This window comes from Macrotis lagotis, chromosome X, assembly GCF_037893015.1.
Source record: "Macrotis lagotis isolate mMagLag1 chromosome X, bilby.v1.9.chrom.fasta, whole genome shotgun sequence".
In the NCBI taxonomy this organism is placed as follows: Eukaryota; Metazoa; Chordata; class Mammalia; order Peramelemorphia; family Peramelidae; genus Macrotis; species Macrotis lagotis.
In genome coordinates this window covers 404,234,484-404,253,486 of record NC_133666.1, presented here as the reverse complement: position 1 = coordinate 404,253,486, position 19,003 = coordinate 404,234,484, and the positions used below count along the sequence as shown (strand labels likewise).

At 36.7% G+C, this 19,003-nt stretch overlaps 1 protein-coding gene across 1 annotated transcript in view; it reads right to left on the bottom strand.

Annotated features, from left to right (window-relative positions):
- SBSPON (somatomedin B and thrombospondin type 1 domain containing) overlaps positions 1-19,003 on the bottom strand; it is an 80,138-nt gene that overhangs the window by 44,222 nt on the left and 16,913 nt on the right. Inside the window, exon 2 of the mRNA XM_074204124.1 lies at positions 12,058-12,252. Within this exon, the coding sequence (XP_074060225.1) occupies positions 12,058-12,252 (195 nt within the window). The remainder of the gene's footprint in view (positions 1-12,057; positions 12,253-19,003) is intronic.

The following is a 19,003-nucleotide window of genomic DNA, read 5'->3' as shown; positions in this document are numbered from 1 at the left end:
CCAGCCCAGGTTAAAACATGGAGGGCAAATTTTCCATGATAATCAATATTGGCTGGGGGTCTGTAAGTGGCCTTTGAACTTCCAGTCTGAGAAAGGTAGGAGAATTCAGTCTCAAAAATAAAGTAAAATAAAACACAATATACCAAAAAGGGAAAAGAAGAGGACAATGACAAGAAAAACAACTAAAAGATATATTTTTAAAGAGGTTAGTCAAGTTATTTAAAATTTATTAAGGGATTAATATATACAAAACATTATGCTAAGCTCTGGGTATAGAAATAAATGCAAAATGTGTTCACGTCTTTAAAAAGTTCACAATCGGGGCAGCTAGGTGTCACAGTGGACAGAGCACCGCCCTGGAGTCAGGAGGACCTGAATTCAAATCGGCCATCTGATACTTAATAATTACCTAGCTGTGTGGCCTTGGACAAGCCACTTAATCCCATTGCCTTGCAAAAAAACCTAAAAAAAAAAGTTCACAATCTAATGAGAGATGACATGCAAACAGCTATGTAAAAAATGTTATACATGGGATAAAATGGAGATAATCTCAGAGCAAAGGCATTAGAATTAAAGGAGATCAAGAAAGGTTTCTTTCAGAAAACAGAATATTAGCTAAATCTTTAAATTAGGAGTCTAAGAATTCCAAGAATAGGGGTGAAAAATGCATGGAGCTAGGTGGCTAGGTGGCGCAGTAGATAGAGCACTGGCCCTGGATTCAGAAGTACCTGAATTCAAATCCAGCCTCCGACACTTAATAATTACCTAGCTGTGTGGCCTTGGGCAAGCCACTTAACCCCATTGCCTAGCAAAAAAAAAAAAAAAGCACAAAGAAAATGTATGGAGCCAGGATATGTAGTGTCCTGTACCAAAAACAAGAAGACTGATATCAATGGAATATAGCATATGTTAAGGAGAAAAAGGATAGAAAGACTAGAAAATCAGGGGAAGGACACATTATAAAGGGCTTTAAAATGTAAACAGGAATCTATATTTGAGCCTGGGGGCAATAAAGAGCCACTGAAATTTCCTGAATGAATTGGGGACAAAAGGGATAGGATGGGGATGAACATTTTCAAACCTGCTTTAAGATCAGTTTGACTGTTAATTGGAAGGTGGAGTGGAATAGGGAAGAAACTGGGGGCAGAGACCAACCTTATCTATTGTAATAGTTCAGGTGTTTGTAATGAGGACCTGTTCCAAGATTGTGACAGTGTCAGAGGAAAGAAAAGGGCATAAAGGAAAGATATTACATAAGTAGCATCCACAAGAATTGATAAATGACTGGATATAGGGAGGTAAGAGAGTGAATCAGAGATGACGCAAGTTGAGTTCTCTCTCCCTTTTAAATTTTCCTTCCTTTTCTATCTGTCCTGTCTCCTTTTTCTACAAGTGACCTCATTCAGATTGCCCCCATCATCATTGCTACTTTCATTTATACTCCCTCACATATATTGTGTCCATATATATGCATATATTATATATACATGTATATATTTGTGTCTAGGTGTGTGTGTATATACATACACAAATACAAAAGTTCTAGTTGTCTAAAGTTGCACTGACCTGAGATTCTTTCCTCTTTCCCTTCAGACTTGGTCTCCAATAAGAAGCCCACCTAAAGGATTTTGTGTTCCTAATTATTTCCCCATTTCTACTTATTTGAATGATCATGTTTTTATTAGCTTAAGTGAGAAAAAAATCTGCTACTAGTAAAAACATGTGTCATAATAAAGTAGTCCATGCACTTTTCAATCAAAAAAAATTACAGTGCCTTCTAATGAGTGACTGATATGTTCATACAAAAATGTAAACAAATTGCTCTTAATCCACAATTTAGAAGCAAGGGAAACTCTTCACTTAGATTAGATTCAGTCTAGAAGGACATGATGAATGTCTACAGGAAGGGGGCAGGCTATCCAAATTCAAGTCCTATCAACCCACTCTGCTATAATATGTAAGGTTAATAAAAAGGAAAGAAAATCCTCCATTACAGAAAGGATAGGATCTGAGGCTACAAAATGCACACCTAATAACTTATCATGATGCAATGGGGAAAAAACTATATATAAAACTTGGTTTTACCCAATCACTTTGTGTGAGTTGGGTAAGACATCTAAACCTCTATAGAAAACAGTTTTTGTCTCTAAAATTAGGGCATGATCCCTAAGTTTTTGTTCAGCTCTAAAGTCTATATTCCTTTGACTCACTTTCATTATTTTTCACCTTAGTAGATGGAAACTAGGTAGCTATGATCTTACCAGCACAGGCCCCTCAAAGTATGCCTTTCTCTCCCAAGTCCACAGTCAACATAACAAGATTTTAAAAAGCCAAGATTCCTCCATGTAGTTTACTCAATATCTCAGTCCTGTGATTTTGTGGAAAGATAAGACTTCCCAGATGTAGACAGTTCCATATTGATTATAATTGTTTTAATTTTAGGGTGTTTTTTAACTTAAAAACAACAAGCTTATGATTTTATTTTAGAAATCCTTTTTTCTTCAGTACTATTTCTTATTTCTCTTTGCTACTGATCATTAGCATTCATGGATAATATATTTAATTATTTGTTGAATAATTTCTTCTTTGAGGGATCCGCAACAATCTATTACTAGATGTTTGATTTTGTGAAAATCTACAATTGCAGAAATAATGTATGGTATACATTTCACTTGGAAAATTATAGTGAAATAAATTCATTTTGAAAAGTATTTAATGTCCTTTGAGGTAATGGAAAGATCCTAGGTATTAAATATAAAAGTTTACATCTACCTAGTAACCTGAAGTTTATATAGCTTAATATATACAAAAGGGAAAAAAAATACAAGAATGATAAATGGTTCAAAGGAATGGGAACATGTATATTAATATGGATTTAATGCCTCATATTTGTGATAAAAATCTACTCATATTCATAACATGGAAATAATGGTCCTTTGAACCAATCCTCATTTAAAACTTCAAATAAAGGTTTTAGGGTCCAACTTCAGTAATAATGGTTCTCTAGCCAGAACCCTTATTTTCCTGATATAGGTTTTATTTCATGCCCTTTGAAATTATTTTTAAAAAGTCCTTAATAGGGATCAACTAATAGAAAATTGATGACCTTACAAATAAAAGAGTAATCATGGTGGATAAATTTAGAGCTGTAAGGAACCTTAGGGGTTATTCTGTCCAAACCCCTCCCTCCCCCAATTCTCAAATTAAGAAACTTGAAATCATAGATGTTAATTGACTTTTTCAAAAGCACAAAGGTTATAAGTCACACTACAAGAATTTAAACTGAGGTTCTCCTATCTCAAATCCAGAACACTTCCCACTAGACTCTCATCTTTAAAAATAACTTTGGTGGAGACATCTATCTCATTTTTGTTTGTACTTGCCAATCGCTCTAATCTTAAATAGACCCTTATTTAACTAGTAGCTTTTGGTTATTGGAATCCACCATCACTGTTTTGGTATAAATGACTGATGTTAATAGAGATGTCTTTAACAATCATGAACATAATTTGTTTGGAATGCTACCACAGAAAGGAGGTCTGCATGTAGAAGGGAAGAGAGAAGGGAGTTGGAAGTGGTTCACAGTGTTCTCAAAATATGATTGTGTCCTTTCCCCAAGTCAATGGCCAGATTAAAAACCACTAAGATTTCTCCTGAGTGGTTTGCTCATTGTCTCAATTCCTGCGACTTTGAGGAAAAACAAGTCTTCCTAAGTGTAAACAGTTCCACAGTGATAATTGTTATAACTTTACCTTTTTTAATCAAAAAACAACAAACTTAAGATTTTTAGAAATCTTTTTCTCCTTCAGTACCATTTCTCTTAATTCTCTATGCTTAGTGGCCATTAGCATTCATAGATAATATATTCAATTATATGTTAAATAATTGTTGCAAGGACCTGGATTCCTTTTCTTCCCCAGTTGAATTTATCCAGAGCTGTAAATGGCTGGGTTATGGTTGATGCAAAGAATTATGAATGTAGAAAATTTATAATCAGAAACAAATTCTGTAATCTTTAATTCTGTTAAATCGTGTTAAAAGGTGTAAAGCTCTTTGCTCTTGAGATGTAAATTGACCTCTATTGTTTCATTATTAAATGTAAAATCTGTATCCTGTCTTCTCCTTCCCTCATCCCCAGAGGGAAACCTGGTCATGGGGGGGGGGGGGGGGGAGGGATTTCCTCTTTAGCCCTAGGTGACCAGATAATGGGCAAGGCTATAAATCCTGAGCCAGACCTCAGCTAGGGCCAGTCTGATCTCTGATCCAGTCAGTTCTCTGACTGTCTTTATCTCTGCTTTATCTCTCTCTATCTCTCTGTCTCTGTCTTCCAAGCAACCTCACCTAGCCTTTTGTTATTCACCCTGTGCTTATTAACCCTCCAGGAGGAGGAAATTTTAATCTGTTTATTTTCCAATATTTTACAATATATCCTGAGCCGTTTTAAAATCCCAGGGAGCACAGAATTTGTTTTTCAGTAATCCTTGATTTCTATCTTTAATTGGTTACCCCAATTCCCATCTGCAACATGGTAACCATAGGAAGTAGGGGAAAGGGGAAAAGGAATGAGTTCTTCAAAAAAAATAACTTACAAGACAGCATGATCAGAAGGAATTAGCAAGAGATAAGAGCCAATGAAATCAATATTAGGCAGGAAGTTTAAAAAGCTGAGTTCCGGTGCTGGTTCTACCATTAACTGACTTCATAAAATCAAGCAAATCATCTTTGGTGGATTCAGTTATTTCACCTACAAAGTGAGAGGTTAGGTTAGGCGATTTCTAAGGTCCCATCTAACTCTAAAGTCTATGAATGTCTGAAGTTTCATGACAATGTGTGTGTGGGAGGGAGAGGAATAAGAAGGGAAGGGAATACTCTTTAAGAAAAAACTCTGGGTTCAAATTTCCTTTCCTCATTTATTGGCTATGTGACCTTAAGTTTAAGCTCTTAACACATGAATTCTCAGAAGTTCACTTTTCTCATTTACAATAAAAGGGGTTGGATTAGATGATGTCAAGAAGTCTCTTCCAGATCATTATGAGGCCTTTCCTGTTCCATCAGATTCAAAAATCTTCTATTAAATTATCTCCCATCTCACTGTATGGATCTATGTACCTAATTAACTATATCTTGCCTCCCTCACTAGAAGATGAGCTCCTTCTGAGCCTTTCTTTGCTGAGTACACTGTTTATTGCATAATAAACAATATATACTTTCTGATTATTAATCTATCCAACCAATAAATCTAAGTCCTTATTAGTGGAAATAATTAATAATAATACAGTGATTCTCACTGTATATTTCCATTAAGCTGGGATCAATAACCATATTTTACATAATTATAACTTCAAATAGTACAAATTTCAATGTGACCACTTTGATGGATTCACTGTTCCTACCATGCAGGATAGAGTTGTGTTGCTGGAAAGTTTCTTAGGTCCAGTGATTGTTACTATGGTTCTGCTTCAGTCTGGAGTATTTGAGTATTTCCAATACTTTAAAGAGTATCATTTAGGGGGCAGCTAGGTGGTGCAGTGGATAGAGCTCTGGCCTTGGAGTCAGGAGTACCTGAGTTCAAATCTGGCCTCAGAGACTTAATAATTACCTAGCTGTGTGGCCTTGGGCAAGCCACTTAACCCCATTGCCTTACAAAAAAAAAAACTAAAAAAAAAATAATAATAATTACCTAGCTGTGTGGTCTTAGGCAAGCCACTTAACCCCATTTGCCTTGCAAAAACCTTAAAAAAAGAGTATCATTTAAAAGTCTCAAAGAAAAATTTAAAAAGTAAATGTGTGTATTTCTTGATGTATCTAGTAGCACTTTGAAGATGAGAAAAGTCAAAAAATCACAGAATCCTAAAATATAACAATTCTAAAAGGTATAGGAAATAATTAATTAAACCCACTTAGACTTATTCTGTACATATTGTGTATCTAACAAGGTATTTTCTCACCCATTGCTATAAAATCCTTGGGGATAGGAACTGGTTTTTGCCTTTCTTTGTATCCCCAGCAATTAGTAGAGTGACTTAAGAACTTACTCAATTATTTTTGACTGGTTGGTGCGAAAATAAAATTTCAGAAGTTGGTTACCAAGTTTTTTTGCTCCTCCTGGTTGAAGAATGAAAGGGCACTGACATCCTGGTAGCTCTTGTTTACAGATTTCTGAGACATTTCCCTTGTTTCTTTTCTTTCTTTCTTTTTTTTTTTTGTTTTTTTGCAAGGTAATAGGGTTAAGTGACTTGTTTGAGGTCATACAGCTAGGTAATTATTAAGTATCTGAGGGTGGATTTGAATTCAGGTCCTCCTGACTCCAGGGCCAATGCTACTTAGTGCCCCTCTCCCATGTTTCTTCAATGAGTTCAGTACCAGCATCACCATCTTTTTCTCCTTCCCAACTCCTGACTTCAGACTAGGAGTCTTCAATATACACATTGTTGATACCTCCTCAAACACTCTAACCTATCAGATGCTCAATTTCTTCATTTCCCATGACCTACTCCTCTTCCCCATCCTAAGCCATGATGAAAATGTTCACAACTTTCTCTTGAAATTGCCCTCAAATTCACCACTTCTAGTTTCAAGAACTCTGAAATTCCCTTATCTACTCACACTCTATTGTCATTCTATATCTTCCTCCCTTCAAATACCAAAGTTTGCTCCTTGCTTACACCATAACCTCCAAACCTTCAACCCCCTCCCCACTTCTCTCCCAGTCCAACATCTTGGTGATACAGGGAATTATAGACATAGGAAATATTGTAATTGGAAACAAATTTTAAAATCTTTTGCACAGTTAAAAATCCTGTAAAACATTTCCTCTTGACTTTCACTCAACTTTGATCAAACTTGATGACACAGGCTTGACAATCATCTTCCACAGGAAATGACTTGTTAAAAATCCCGAACTTTGGGGCAAGAGAAACTGCTGTGTCCTTGCTTCATCCATGCACAATGAGTCCTCTCTTGGCCCCTCATTGGAGGACCACTCCTGTGGCTTGGGTATTGGAACTGGGTGCTAAACTAATCCCCAAGTGCCACCCTGGTCCAACCCACCAGGGAAATACATTTAAGTACAAGATCCAGAAGAAAACTCTCTTTTTTCCTTCTATCCTCCTGTCAAGATGACTATACTATTTCTTTCTCTAATTAGAACCATGTGCTCCCTGCTGAGGCCACTGGAGAACTATAGTCTCCTTTCCTTCCTCCCTAATCTCAAGGAAGCTTTATCTAAAATTTTGTTATTTGCCCTTTCCTCACACCATTTACAAGCATCTTGCTGTCTCTAAAAAAAAAGAAAGATTGTAATCTGTAAACTTTGCAGACTTATGAATTAAATCCTGAGTTATTTCAGCTCCAGGGCTAGTTGTGAATTCTTTCACTTTCACCAACTCTCAGTTATTTACTGGTGACACCAATTTCCCCAACAACAATGGCACTAGCCAAACTCTCCTACGTTCCCCATCTTTGCCAATAAGTGAACCACTTCAACTCTATTGTTCTCTTGAATCCCTTCTTGCCTCATTCTATTATTTCTTGCGTCCTACCAAGCCTCAGTCTTGGATCATTCCCACTAGCAAGGCTTTGCTCCTATGTATATGCTTCTAAATAAAGGTAGAAAAAACAGCATTTTTAGGAAGTCCACTATGAACTTATGTTTAATAATTTCAAATGGACCTTCAATCTGCAAAGCAATCCTTCTTGCATTAACTCACTATCCCACTCACCAACTGTATATCCCTCTTTAAAAGTTTCCATAGATCACCTTCCTCCATCTTCTGAGCTAAGAACATTGGCTCCTTATTTTACTGGGAAAAAAATTGAGATTTTCCAACTGAGAGCTCTTTCTTCTCCCTTCCTCCTCCTCATCTCATATCACTCTGCATCTGCTCCTTCACCCCATACCTCATGAAGTGGTAGCTCTTCTCCCTGCCAAAATAAACTTCCCTATCTTCCTAAATGATACCCTCCTCCTGTCTCTTCCAGATTGCACCCTCAATTATCCTCACTCTAACTTTTGTTCAATCTCTCCCTTTCTACTAGCTGCTTCCCTACTTCCTACTTCCCACTTATTTGTGCTCAAAAAAAAGGGGGGAAAATAATCTGATCCTTCCATCCCAGTAATCACTCAACCTCTGTCGATTATTTTTTATTCTGGTTATTGCTTGTCTGTGAATTCCAAACTGGCAGGAATTGTCTTTTGCCTCCTTTTGAATCACTAAAGCTCTACATAGCATCAGGCACAAAATAATGAATGCTTTACTTATTGAATGATGCAAGAACTCTGTGCCTTCAGGCTCACTATCTACTTCATAGTAAGGAATTGTGAAGGTAAGGGAATACAAGAGGTACTTTACTTCTCCCTAGTGGAGAGATCTCTAAAGAGGGGAACTGTTAGGAATTAATTTGCTTGAATTCTTTTAAAATACAAACACCTCCTTAGAGAATTAACCCTATCTTTAGAAAAAGGGACTTCAGTCAAATAACCACATTGCTTCCCTCCTACCTTAGGGAAAGAAATGGGGAAAGGACATTTTAGAGAAAGGAAGTCTGGACAAGGTGTCATATTATAGCACTTTAGAGAGTCAAAGAGCAACAGTGGGCAACAGGAATCTGAGGATCAGAGACAAGGAAAGCTAGAAGGTGAGCGAAGTGCAGAAACAAAAAAAAGAGGGGAGGGAGGGAGTTAAGACAAATTTCATCTACCTCACCAGCTGATATATTTTTTTTCCGCTGAAATTTTTTTCTGCTTCATTTGGCATGCATTTCACAGCATGCCCTGAAATAGTTGTACCTAGATGTGCAAGTATCAAATGTGTTCTTTTTTTTTTTTTAGGTTTTTGCAAGGCAAATGGAGTTAAGTGGCTTGCCCAAGGCCACACAGCTAGGTAATTATTAAGTGTCTGAGACTGGATTTGAACCCAGGTACTCCTGACTCCAAGGCCGGTGCTTTATCTACTACGCCACCTAACTGCCCCCAAATGTGTTCTTAAAGGTGGAATAGTAAAAAAGGTTACATGATTTAAACTCTGAAAACTTGGGTTCATCTCAGAAAGACCACTTTCTAAGTTCCCCAACTTGGGCAGTCAAAAAATAAGCACTTTTTAAGTGTCTATGATGTTCCAAGAACTATTTTAAGTTCTGGGAATACAAAAAGAGGCAAAAGACAATTCTTATGGGCAGCTTGGTGGCATAGTGGATAGAATACTGGCCCTAGGGTCAGGAGAACCTGAGTTCAAATCTAACCTCAGACACTTAATTACCTAACTGTGTGACCATGGGCAAATCTGCCTTGCAAAATAAAAGACAATCTCTGCCCTTAAGGAGCTCAAGAAGGCATTGAAAGTAGGGGAGGTTCAGGAAAGCTTCCTACAGTGGAATTTTAGGTGGAATTTAAAAGAAGCCAGGGAAGCGGTCAGAGTGAAGAAGCAAGAGCATTCCAGATACAGAGCACAGCTAGAGAGAATGTCCAGAGCCTATGTCATGTTAGTAGAACAGCCAGGAGGCTAGTGTCACTGGATCAAAGAGTACATACATAGTATAATAAGACTAGAGAGACAGGAGGGGGTTAGGTTATGAAGGGCTTTAAATGTCAAATAGAAAATTTTTTATTTGATCCTACAGACAATAGGGAGTACCTGGAGTAGGAGGTGTGAAAGCGATAATAATTTCTTACAATAATAATTTCTTATAACTATAATGTGATATAATTATCATGTGATACCATGATAACTATACCGTGATTTCTTATAACTATACAATGCTCAGGAGATAAGGAGACCATCCTTCCAGTTCAAGATAAGAGAAGAATTCTCAGAGAGACAAAGATAATTTTTGTAGATCAGTTTGTTAGAGATATTGTGCAATTTCCTATGTACAGGCCACTAAGAGGTTAATGATTTTTTTCCATTTCCCAAATGATATAAGACTCCACTTTCTTTCCCAGTTTCTTTGTAACCATTATGGGATGATCTCCATTACCTATAGGTTTTGCATGGTAAATCCCAGAGAATAAAACTTCATGTCTAATCTATATTTTTCTGTCATGTTTGTTTTAACCCTATGTTTTTTAGGTTCTTACAATTTAAGGTTGATAGGGTGACATGATTGGACCTAAACTTTAAATATATCAGTTTAGTAATTGAATAGAGGATGGATTTGAGTGGAGAGACTTGAGACAAGCAGATCCACCAGTAGGCTATTGCAATAATGCAGAGATGATGAGGGCCTACATTGGAGTGAAGGCAGTATCAGGAAAGAAGGGGGCATTTTAGAGATATATTGTGAAACTGAAATCAACAGGTCTTAGCATCAATTTTTTTTTTAGGTTTTTGCAAGGCAATGGGGTTAAGTGGCTTGCCCAAGGCCACACAGCTAGGTAATTATTAAGTGTCTGAGGCCAGATTTGAACTCAGGTACTCCTGACTCCAGGGCCGGTGCTCTATCCATTGGGCCACCTAGCCACCCCTTTAGCATCAATTTTGATGGGGGGGGAGCAGGAAGTGATGGTAAAGAGTTCAAGATAATATCTAAGTTGGAGCCTAGGGGACTGGGAGGAAGTTGTACCCTCTATAGCAGGAACAAGGAAACTGCCCACAGGTTTTTTTGGTCTGGCATTGCCACAGCAACTGCGGGGGGGGGGGGGGGGGGGGGACTCAAAATTCAGTAAATCTGGGTGCTTTTTAGGGATGAATTAATTAAATGTTTGACCATATATAGCCCCTGAATGATGTTATAAATATCCAAATGGCCCTTTTCAGAAAAAAAGGGTTTGCCACCCCAGCTCTATAAGTATTGAGAAAGGTGGGAGGGGAGAGGAGAAAGATGATAAATTTCATTTTGAATACTTCTCTGGTTTCAGTTTCCTCCACTATAAAATTCCAGAGCTATATTCGATCACCTCTAAATATAAAACTGGAGGTAAGTCTAGGGTTCTATGCTTTTCCTGTGCCTAATGATAAAGAGACAGTGACAATAGGTTGTGTCACAGGAGAGTGTGGTGTGTTCTTATTAAAGAATTTTACAAACAAAAACTTTAATTGTTCAGTCTATTCTAGGAACCAAAGGCTGTGTAGGCCTCTTTTAAAATTGAGACAATGAAAAATAGGCTTTAAAGGAATAAACTGTAGTTCCTAAAAGCCCATTTATCCCTGCCCCTTTTAAAAAGTCACAGTGTACAAGAACTCATGAGTTGTGAACCCTCAATTTTGAATTCTTGCATTTTTTTGGGCAACTATGTTTCTGGGTGCTAAGAACATAGACTACTTAATTATAAACTTGGTTATTGCCACCCTTATAATTAAAATGGGGATTTATTATTTAGAGCATTTTTATACCATTTAAGGGAAAATATCCCTTAAGCATGCATGTTCAAAATGGAGAAAACGCTCCCTTGAAAATGTACTTGAAACATATTGGGCATTTTTTTTATAAATGTTTATTATATGCTATATGTTAGCAATTATTTTTATTACAAAGTGAGATGCAGAGTCAGCCTGTTTCTTTATATGAAAAACTGCCATACTTTGTGCTAAGTAGTTTGGCATCAGCATTAGTCCTAAATACCAAAGGGTACAGGCAAAGGTGGAATAGTAAAAAAGGTTACATAACAGCACAAACCATTTGGGGGCATCCTTGTATCACTGTTCTTAGTATGATACATTTTTTTTTCATTGTTACTGCGCATAAATAGGTCAAAGAGCTTGAAGATACATATCTGATAGACTATGTGAAAAAAGTTTGTGGGAAGGAAGATATTTCTAAGTACAGTTAGGAAGTATTGTTAGTTTTTGTTAGCAAGATGCTACTCATTCCTTCAGCTTAGGGGATGTATCATGGACAATTTGATGAAGCCTATGGATCTCTTCAGAATCATGTTTTTAAAATGCTTCCCTTAGGGAGACCTCAACAATTTAGGTCTTTCTTACTTTTCCTTTCTACCCATTTCCCAACTTTGGCCCAGGAGGGTTTTTTTCTTTTTCTAACAACAACAAATAACCATTTTGGTATGAAATGGTAAAGAATACTATTATAGAAGATTATAACAATGAAAACCAGGAATACCATATGAATGCCCACAGTCTTGTCCATGAGAAGTTGTGTATTCCAGACAGGCAGCTTTCTCTTCAAGGTGAGGGCAAGGCTCCCCACCATTCTGAGGTTCCTGTTGCACATAACGTCTCCGCACACGTGTTGCAGGTTGACACTTGTCTGCACAACTACTCCAGGGGCTCCATTCTCCCACAATGCATGGGCGAGCTAGAAAGTAAAATGATGTAATTTTTACAGAGGTGAACTTCTCCAGTGGATCATGTTGGTACCCCCATTATCTTTTCTAATGTACAATTTAAAATCCAACACAATCTAAATTGGTTTTTTACTGATATCCAGTTGAAAAGGTAGCATACAAATCCTCAGATTGTTTCAGTTTACCCTGCTCCTACAACTCCTTCCAGGAACTATGGTTGTCTAACAGTTCAAAACATATCAGACATCAAAATATCACAATGCATCAAACACACTTGGTAAACCTGCTTTTGTTCATTAATTATAGATGGTGAACCTGCAGGGAGACCTTTCTATCAAAACCCCAAAGTGCATTTTAGGTTTCTTTTTTCTTTTCTTTTTTTAAGGTTTTTGCAAGGCAAATGGGGTTAAGTGGCTTGCCCAAGGCCACACAGCTAGGTAATTATTAAGTGTCTGAGACCGGATTTGAACCCAGGTACTCCTGACTCCAAGGCCAGTGCTTTATCCACTACACCACCTAGCCGCCCTAGGTTTCATTTTTTTAAAAAAAATAAATGCTATATTAGAGAAGTTTCAAGCTCGATCTTTTATCAAGCAGATCCAAGAAGACTGAACCTAGGGTAGGGCCAATTCCAGAAGATTCAATACCTATCACTGTGAAATAATAATATAGATATGGAATATAAGAACTCAAAGAACCTTAGAGATTATTTAGTTTAACTCCCTCATTTTACACATGATTAAACAGAGTCAGTGAGATTTTAAGTATTACAAAGTTATTGGCATAGAAAAAACATAATCCCAGGTCTTCCTAGTCCAGAGTTTGTTTTCTCCATATACTATAAGACAGGGCTGTCCAAAATGCTGCCCACAGGGCAATTTTATGCAGCCACTTTAGTAAATGAAACCCACAGAGCTACCACAGAGCTCTCACTAAAATAGCAAATCAAAATATGTCTATTGTTTCAATAAAAACTTTTAAAAGTAGGGTTACTTTTAAAAGTAAGATACTAAGAGAACCTCAGACTATAACCTTTCCTTCTAGAAATACCTAAGGATTTGATCTTTCCAAAATAAAACTAAACCTTCCAAGGTAGCATGAGACAAACATCTATGGGTGGTACAAGTTTCCTAGAACTGACCTAAACACTATAGAGACAAGGTGGACATTCTCAGTGGACAGAAAGAGGTTTCCCAAGAAATGATTCTATTTCCCTATTCACCTGATGACACATAGGCCAGACATAGTGCGAGTTCTTAAAAAGGCTGAGATGGCTATTTGCTAATTTGCAAATTTCTTAGGAGTCTTTTTTTAGATTGTTTCAAATGTTACAAACCAGGATTTCAAGGTCAAATATTGTTAACATTTTTTTTAAAATCCAATATGTCAATTTAATGGTCAAGAAAAGATTTTTAACAGATCCTGTTGGGTTTTAGATTTAATTCCCTCAGGATTTAGAATGATATATAAAAGATAATAATTATAATAACAATGATAACAACAATAATCACTAGCCTTTAGATAGCGCTTTAAGGTTTGCAAAGCAAAGTTTGCTGTTATTTTTTTGTGAATGTCAGGTCATTATTGAGCATGCAGAATTCATTCTTGTTTCATGAAAACTGCAGTATAGCCATGCCTCCCCTATTTTTTACTTGGGAAGCTATCAGTTTTACTTATGTGAGTCACTGTACCTGGGAGAGACCTATACCTGGATACTTGATATTTTGGGAAATCCTACATCAAAATTTTCATTACCTTCCTAGGAAAAATGACATACCTCTCTGTTGACTTTGTCAGGTTACCTAAGAATTGCTTTAATATCCATCAGCATGGAGGCTCCAACTATCACTATTTGTCTCTTTGCTTACCAAATGACCTCTCACCTTCTGTTTTTTCAAGGAACACTTCATTTTCCAGATAACCCAGAAAGTGAACAAATGTTCTCAAGTTCCTTTCTCTTCTGTTCTGGGAGGGAGGCCAACCTGAACTTTGAGCATAGATAAAAACACTTAGCCCTGACAGAAAGAAAAGCAACACCTACTTCAAAGAGCTCACTATAAAATTCTTCCTTTTTCACGAATTTTGCCGAATCAAGATCTTCATTTCTTCCATTTTCTTGAAGCAACTACTTAAGGGTCCTCAAGATGAAAATATCATTTCTTTTACTTCACTGGCACCCTGAGGGTCACATTCAAATTCATCCTCTCTCCTGTTATTCTCCAACTTAAATCTTCCAGTTTCAGAACTCTCCATATTTTCACATTTTCTCCTTTCCTTCAAGTCTTTCTCTCAATTTACCCTTTTCATTAAGCTCCAAGCTAGAAAATGAGACTAGCTTTTAGAGTATATTTAATATTCTAAACTTTTTCAAAAGTTTTAGTTCACCTTTAAATTTTTGTTTAGTTAATCTGTCTTGACCCAAAGTCATTTAAAGTCCCTGGATGAAAAAGCAATCTAAACTGCAAGTTACAGTTTTCTATTATTGTTACTGTTGCTTCAGGTTTGAGCTTAGCTGAATAAGCTTCCTGTTTTGTTTAAAGTCCATAACTTTAAAAGAGCCATCAAAGAGATTCAGAAACTTTTTTGGACTTTGAAATGCAATATTTGGGAAATTTAACTGAGATACAAATTGAATAGATTAATTTGAAAATACAAATTGAATACATTGATTTGAAAACAGTTACACATAAAAAGGTAATCTTCAAAACATCAAGGTGAAATATTTGTATGCATTGTTTGCTCCCCTCCTGAAAATAATAATCTTGATTTATTTTTGTGTTTTTCATTATTTAGATTGTAGATTATTTTAGTTAAATACACACTAGTTTCAGGGGGGAGGAGAATTGAAGGATAAACATGGAGGGTCTAGCTGAATTGAATGCTAAGGAAGGGTCAGTCATAATTAAAGTTTCATGACAACAAATATCACTTGAAATCGGGATGTTCATTCAGTGCCTTCCCCCCCCATATTTATTCCACTTAATTTCCATAAAATTTCATATTTCCATAAAATCCTCCAAAGATTCTCTTAAAATTCAGCATTCTTTGTATCCATTTCTTTTTTCACTAGTTAATAATGAAACCTGACAAGAGTTTGTCTGTTCCAAGATATTCTGACTAGTCATCACTACAAGTTAAAAACAATTTCCAGCCTTTTGAAAACTCAATTAAAAATTGAACCCTTGGGGCAGCTAGTGGCACAGTGGATAAAGCACCGGCCCTGGAGTCAGGAGTACCTGTGTTCAAATCTGGTCTCAGACACTTACTAATTACCTAGCTGTGTGGCCTTGAGCAAGCCACTTAACCCCATTTGCCTTGCAAAAAAAAAAAAAATTGAACCCTTTCAGTTATCCTAGGAATTTGGGGGGTGCTTTGCTCATAGTCAGGGATTATAGATTCAACAGGTACCAGAAAGCAAGGTAGTCAGTTTCTATAAAAATTCATTTTGGTCACTGCTAAGTAGCAACTTGTGTAAAGCTATTATGTTCAGCAACAGGAATACAAAGAACAAATGAGATGTGATCCTGGCCCACAAAGAATTTTCAGTTTTCACACACACACACACACACACACACACACACACACATAGGACAAAAGACACAATGTGTTAAATACCATAAAGACCCAAACAAAGTTTTATGTCATAAATGAGAATACGTCCAGAAGGAAGCAGAGGGGCATCTAGGTGTCACAGTGGATAGAGCACCAACCCTGGAGTCAGGAGGTCCTGAGTTCAAATCTGGGTTCAGACACTTAAAAATTACTAGCTGTATGACCTTGGGCAAGTCACTTAATCCCATTGCCTTGAAATCCCCCCCCAAAAGAAGAAAACAGAAAAGATTCCAGGGAGGAAGTGGTATCTCTGTTGGACTTTCAGGGGAACTGAGGAAAAACTAGAATATGAAGAATTATAGTGATAAGTGAATCAAAAAGCATTTTAAAAATAAATTTTAAAGACTAAAGGGGGAAATTTTTAATTAATTTAGACTTGAAAGCTACCTATTGAGGAAGTAATCTGGTCCAATACCTTACTTTTCTGATGGGAAAACTAAGACCTAATGAGATTAAGTGGCTTACTCAAGGATATATAGGTATGAAGGATTTGAACTCAGGTCCAAGGTTCTTTCTAATACACCAGGGAGAATACAGGAAGAAAAGTACCAAAGGAAAGGAGAGGTAGAAAGATAGAAGTAATGCCCTATTGGCAGATAATAAAGAATCTACTTAAATAAAAGCAAAACAAAAACAAACGTTAAACTACTAAATGCAAATACTGCTAGGAACAAACCTAAATGAGACATCATTCATCCTTGCCCCTGTTGTTTTCTAAGTCAACTATATCAGCATCAGGGAAAAATTTTCAAATCAAGGCATCCCAAGTCCATAATCTTCTGATATTTTGATTGATTCTCAGAAACAAAGATGCTCCTTCAAGACAATACAGATCTCAAACTTTACACAATTTCTCATTCTCTACTGTTTTTGTCTGTGTGTCCCCAGAGATACTCCCAGCAGGACCTCCCTATGCACAGCAGACTTTCCTTTAGATAGCAGCATAGACTGGGGGAAAATAAAATTATCCCAAAAGAAGAAAGAAAACTTGGGTCTGATCACTGATTCTCTGTTACTTTGCTTTACTTGGCTGATCTTGGGTTAAACCACTTAGTCTTGTTGGACCTCAGCTTCTTCATCTGTAAAGTGAAAGGGTTGAACTCAATTAGAGGTATCAAATTTGCTGCCAGCAAAGAGACCACAACAAGATTGAAAGGTAACTGGAAAACATTTAACAAAATAAGTAAAAATACAAAATAACATAATAGTAAGTTGTGGTTTTCTAAGTCAATATACTAAACCTCAAGGATGGTTTCCCATTAGATGTTTATACTCCTGATTATATAAACTTTAAGATCCACTCTAGATCTGGAACCCTTCTTGTTCTTTTAGTATTTCATCTTATAAGAGTTGTCCATCTGGAGGGTAGTTAGGTGGAGCAGTGGAAAGAGCACAGACCCTAGAGTCAGGAGGAAGTGAGGTCAAATCCAGCCTCCGTTACTTGATACTTGCTACCTGTATGACCTTGGGCAAGAAACTTAACCCCATTGCCCCACAAAAACAAAAAGCAAAAAAAAATTATCTATCTGCAATCTCTCATTCTCAATATACGACCAACCCACTTTCTTTGGCACCATTCTTTGTACCAAAAGTCTTGTAAGGAAGATACTACAAACTATTTAAACCCATATAGTTTCCCATTCCCTTTTGTTTTGCTGTTCAGTCATTTTTTTCATTGTCTAATTCTTCATGACCTTATTTGGGGTTTTCTTAACAAAGACACTGGAGTGGTTTGCCATTTCCTTCACCAGCTCATTTAACAGATGAAGAACTAAGGCAAATAGGGATAAATGACCTGCCCAGGGTCACACAACTAGTAAGTGTCTGAGGCCAGGTTTGAGTCTCCCTGACTATAGGCTAGGCACTTAATCCACTGTGCCACCTAATTGCCCAATTCTCATTTGAGTTATTTGTAAATTTAACAATGTGTTGGAGCCATCTTGAACTGGGTTTCAAAAAGTCAATTGTGGTTTTGTTTTGTTTTGTTTTAGGTTTTTGCAGGGCAAATGGGGTTAAGTGACTTTCCCAAGGCCACACAGCTAGGTAACTATTAAGTGTCTGAGGCCAAAAATGTCAATTGTTAAATTTTCCATATGAGCATTTACACCTCAGAAATCAGTGAATATCACAAATCAGGACATGATTTATTGTTTTGTTGATTGTCTCTAGATTAATAAGTAATGGCAAAGATAGTAATAATTCAATTTTTCAATGATTCAATGGAGAATTGATTGTTAAACATTTACCAGCATATTCTGGTTGTAATTTACATTGTTCTAGGGGCAGAATCAGGTTTCAGGTCAATCCAGTTTTGACACAATAAATGTGGAATCCAAGATCAAATCACTAAACTTCTCCATGCCTTGACTGTAAATGTGGATACCAGTGTATTGCCTGAGTCCAGAGGTGTGCTAGAACCAATGACTTTAGCAAGATGATTGTTGAATTTTTAGTGCAAGCATTTGTACCTTGGTAATCAACAAATCTTACAAATAAGAATTTGATTTATTGTTGATTTTCTGAACTTGGCATAGTGAATAGAGTGGTGGAGTCATAAGACTTGAATTCAAATCCTGCCTCAGATACTTCTAGCTGTGACCCTGAGCAAGTCAATTAGTCACAATTTGCCTCAGTTTCCTCATTGATAAAATGGAGATAATGATAATTAGATAGATAAAAACTGTAGAGAACTCAGTGTGGTGTATCACAAATGCTAAACTCTATATAAATGTTAACTATTATTATTTCTTGAAGTGATGGAGAAAATATTAATAATGTAGATTAGAAGTGTGTCTTGTGGTATATTTCACTTCCTCCACCTCTCCAGAGCAACTGATAAACATTTTTCAGTATACTCCTCCTCACATGCTTATTGTGAGGAAAATACTCTGTAAAATAAAGTGTTAAAGAAATGTGTGATCTATTACTATTTCATTCTTCTGCCTCTCCCAACTACAATCAGGAGCAAATGAATGATTTTCCCCCCCTCTCTATAGGTGGTACCTTGATGGACCTGAAATGGGAGAATTCATGCCATTGTGTTCTTCATTCAGAAATGCTTGGTCATCCACAACACCCAACACAATGAACCCTGCCTTCCCCACTGATTTCTTTAATTTTGGTTCCATTGTCTAAATAAGGTGGGCTATA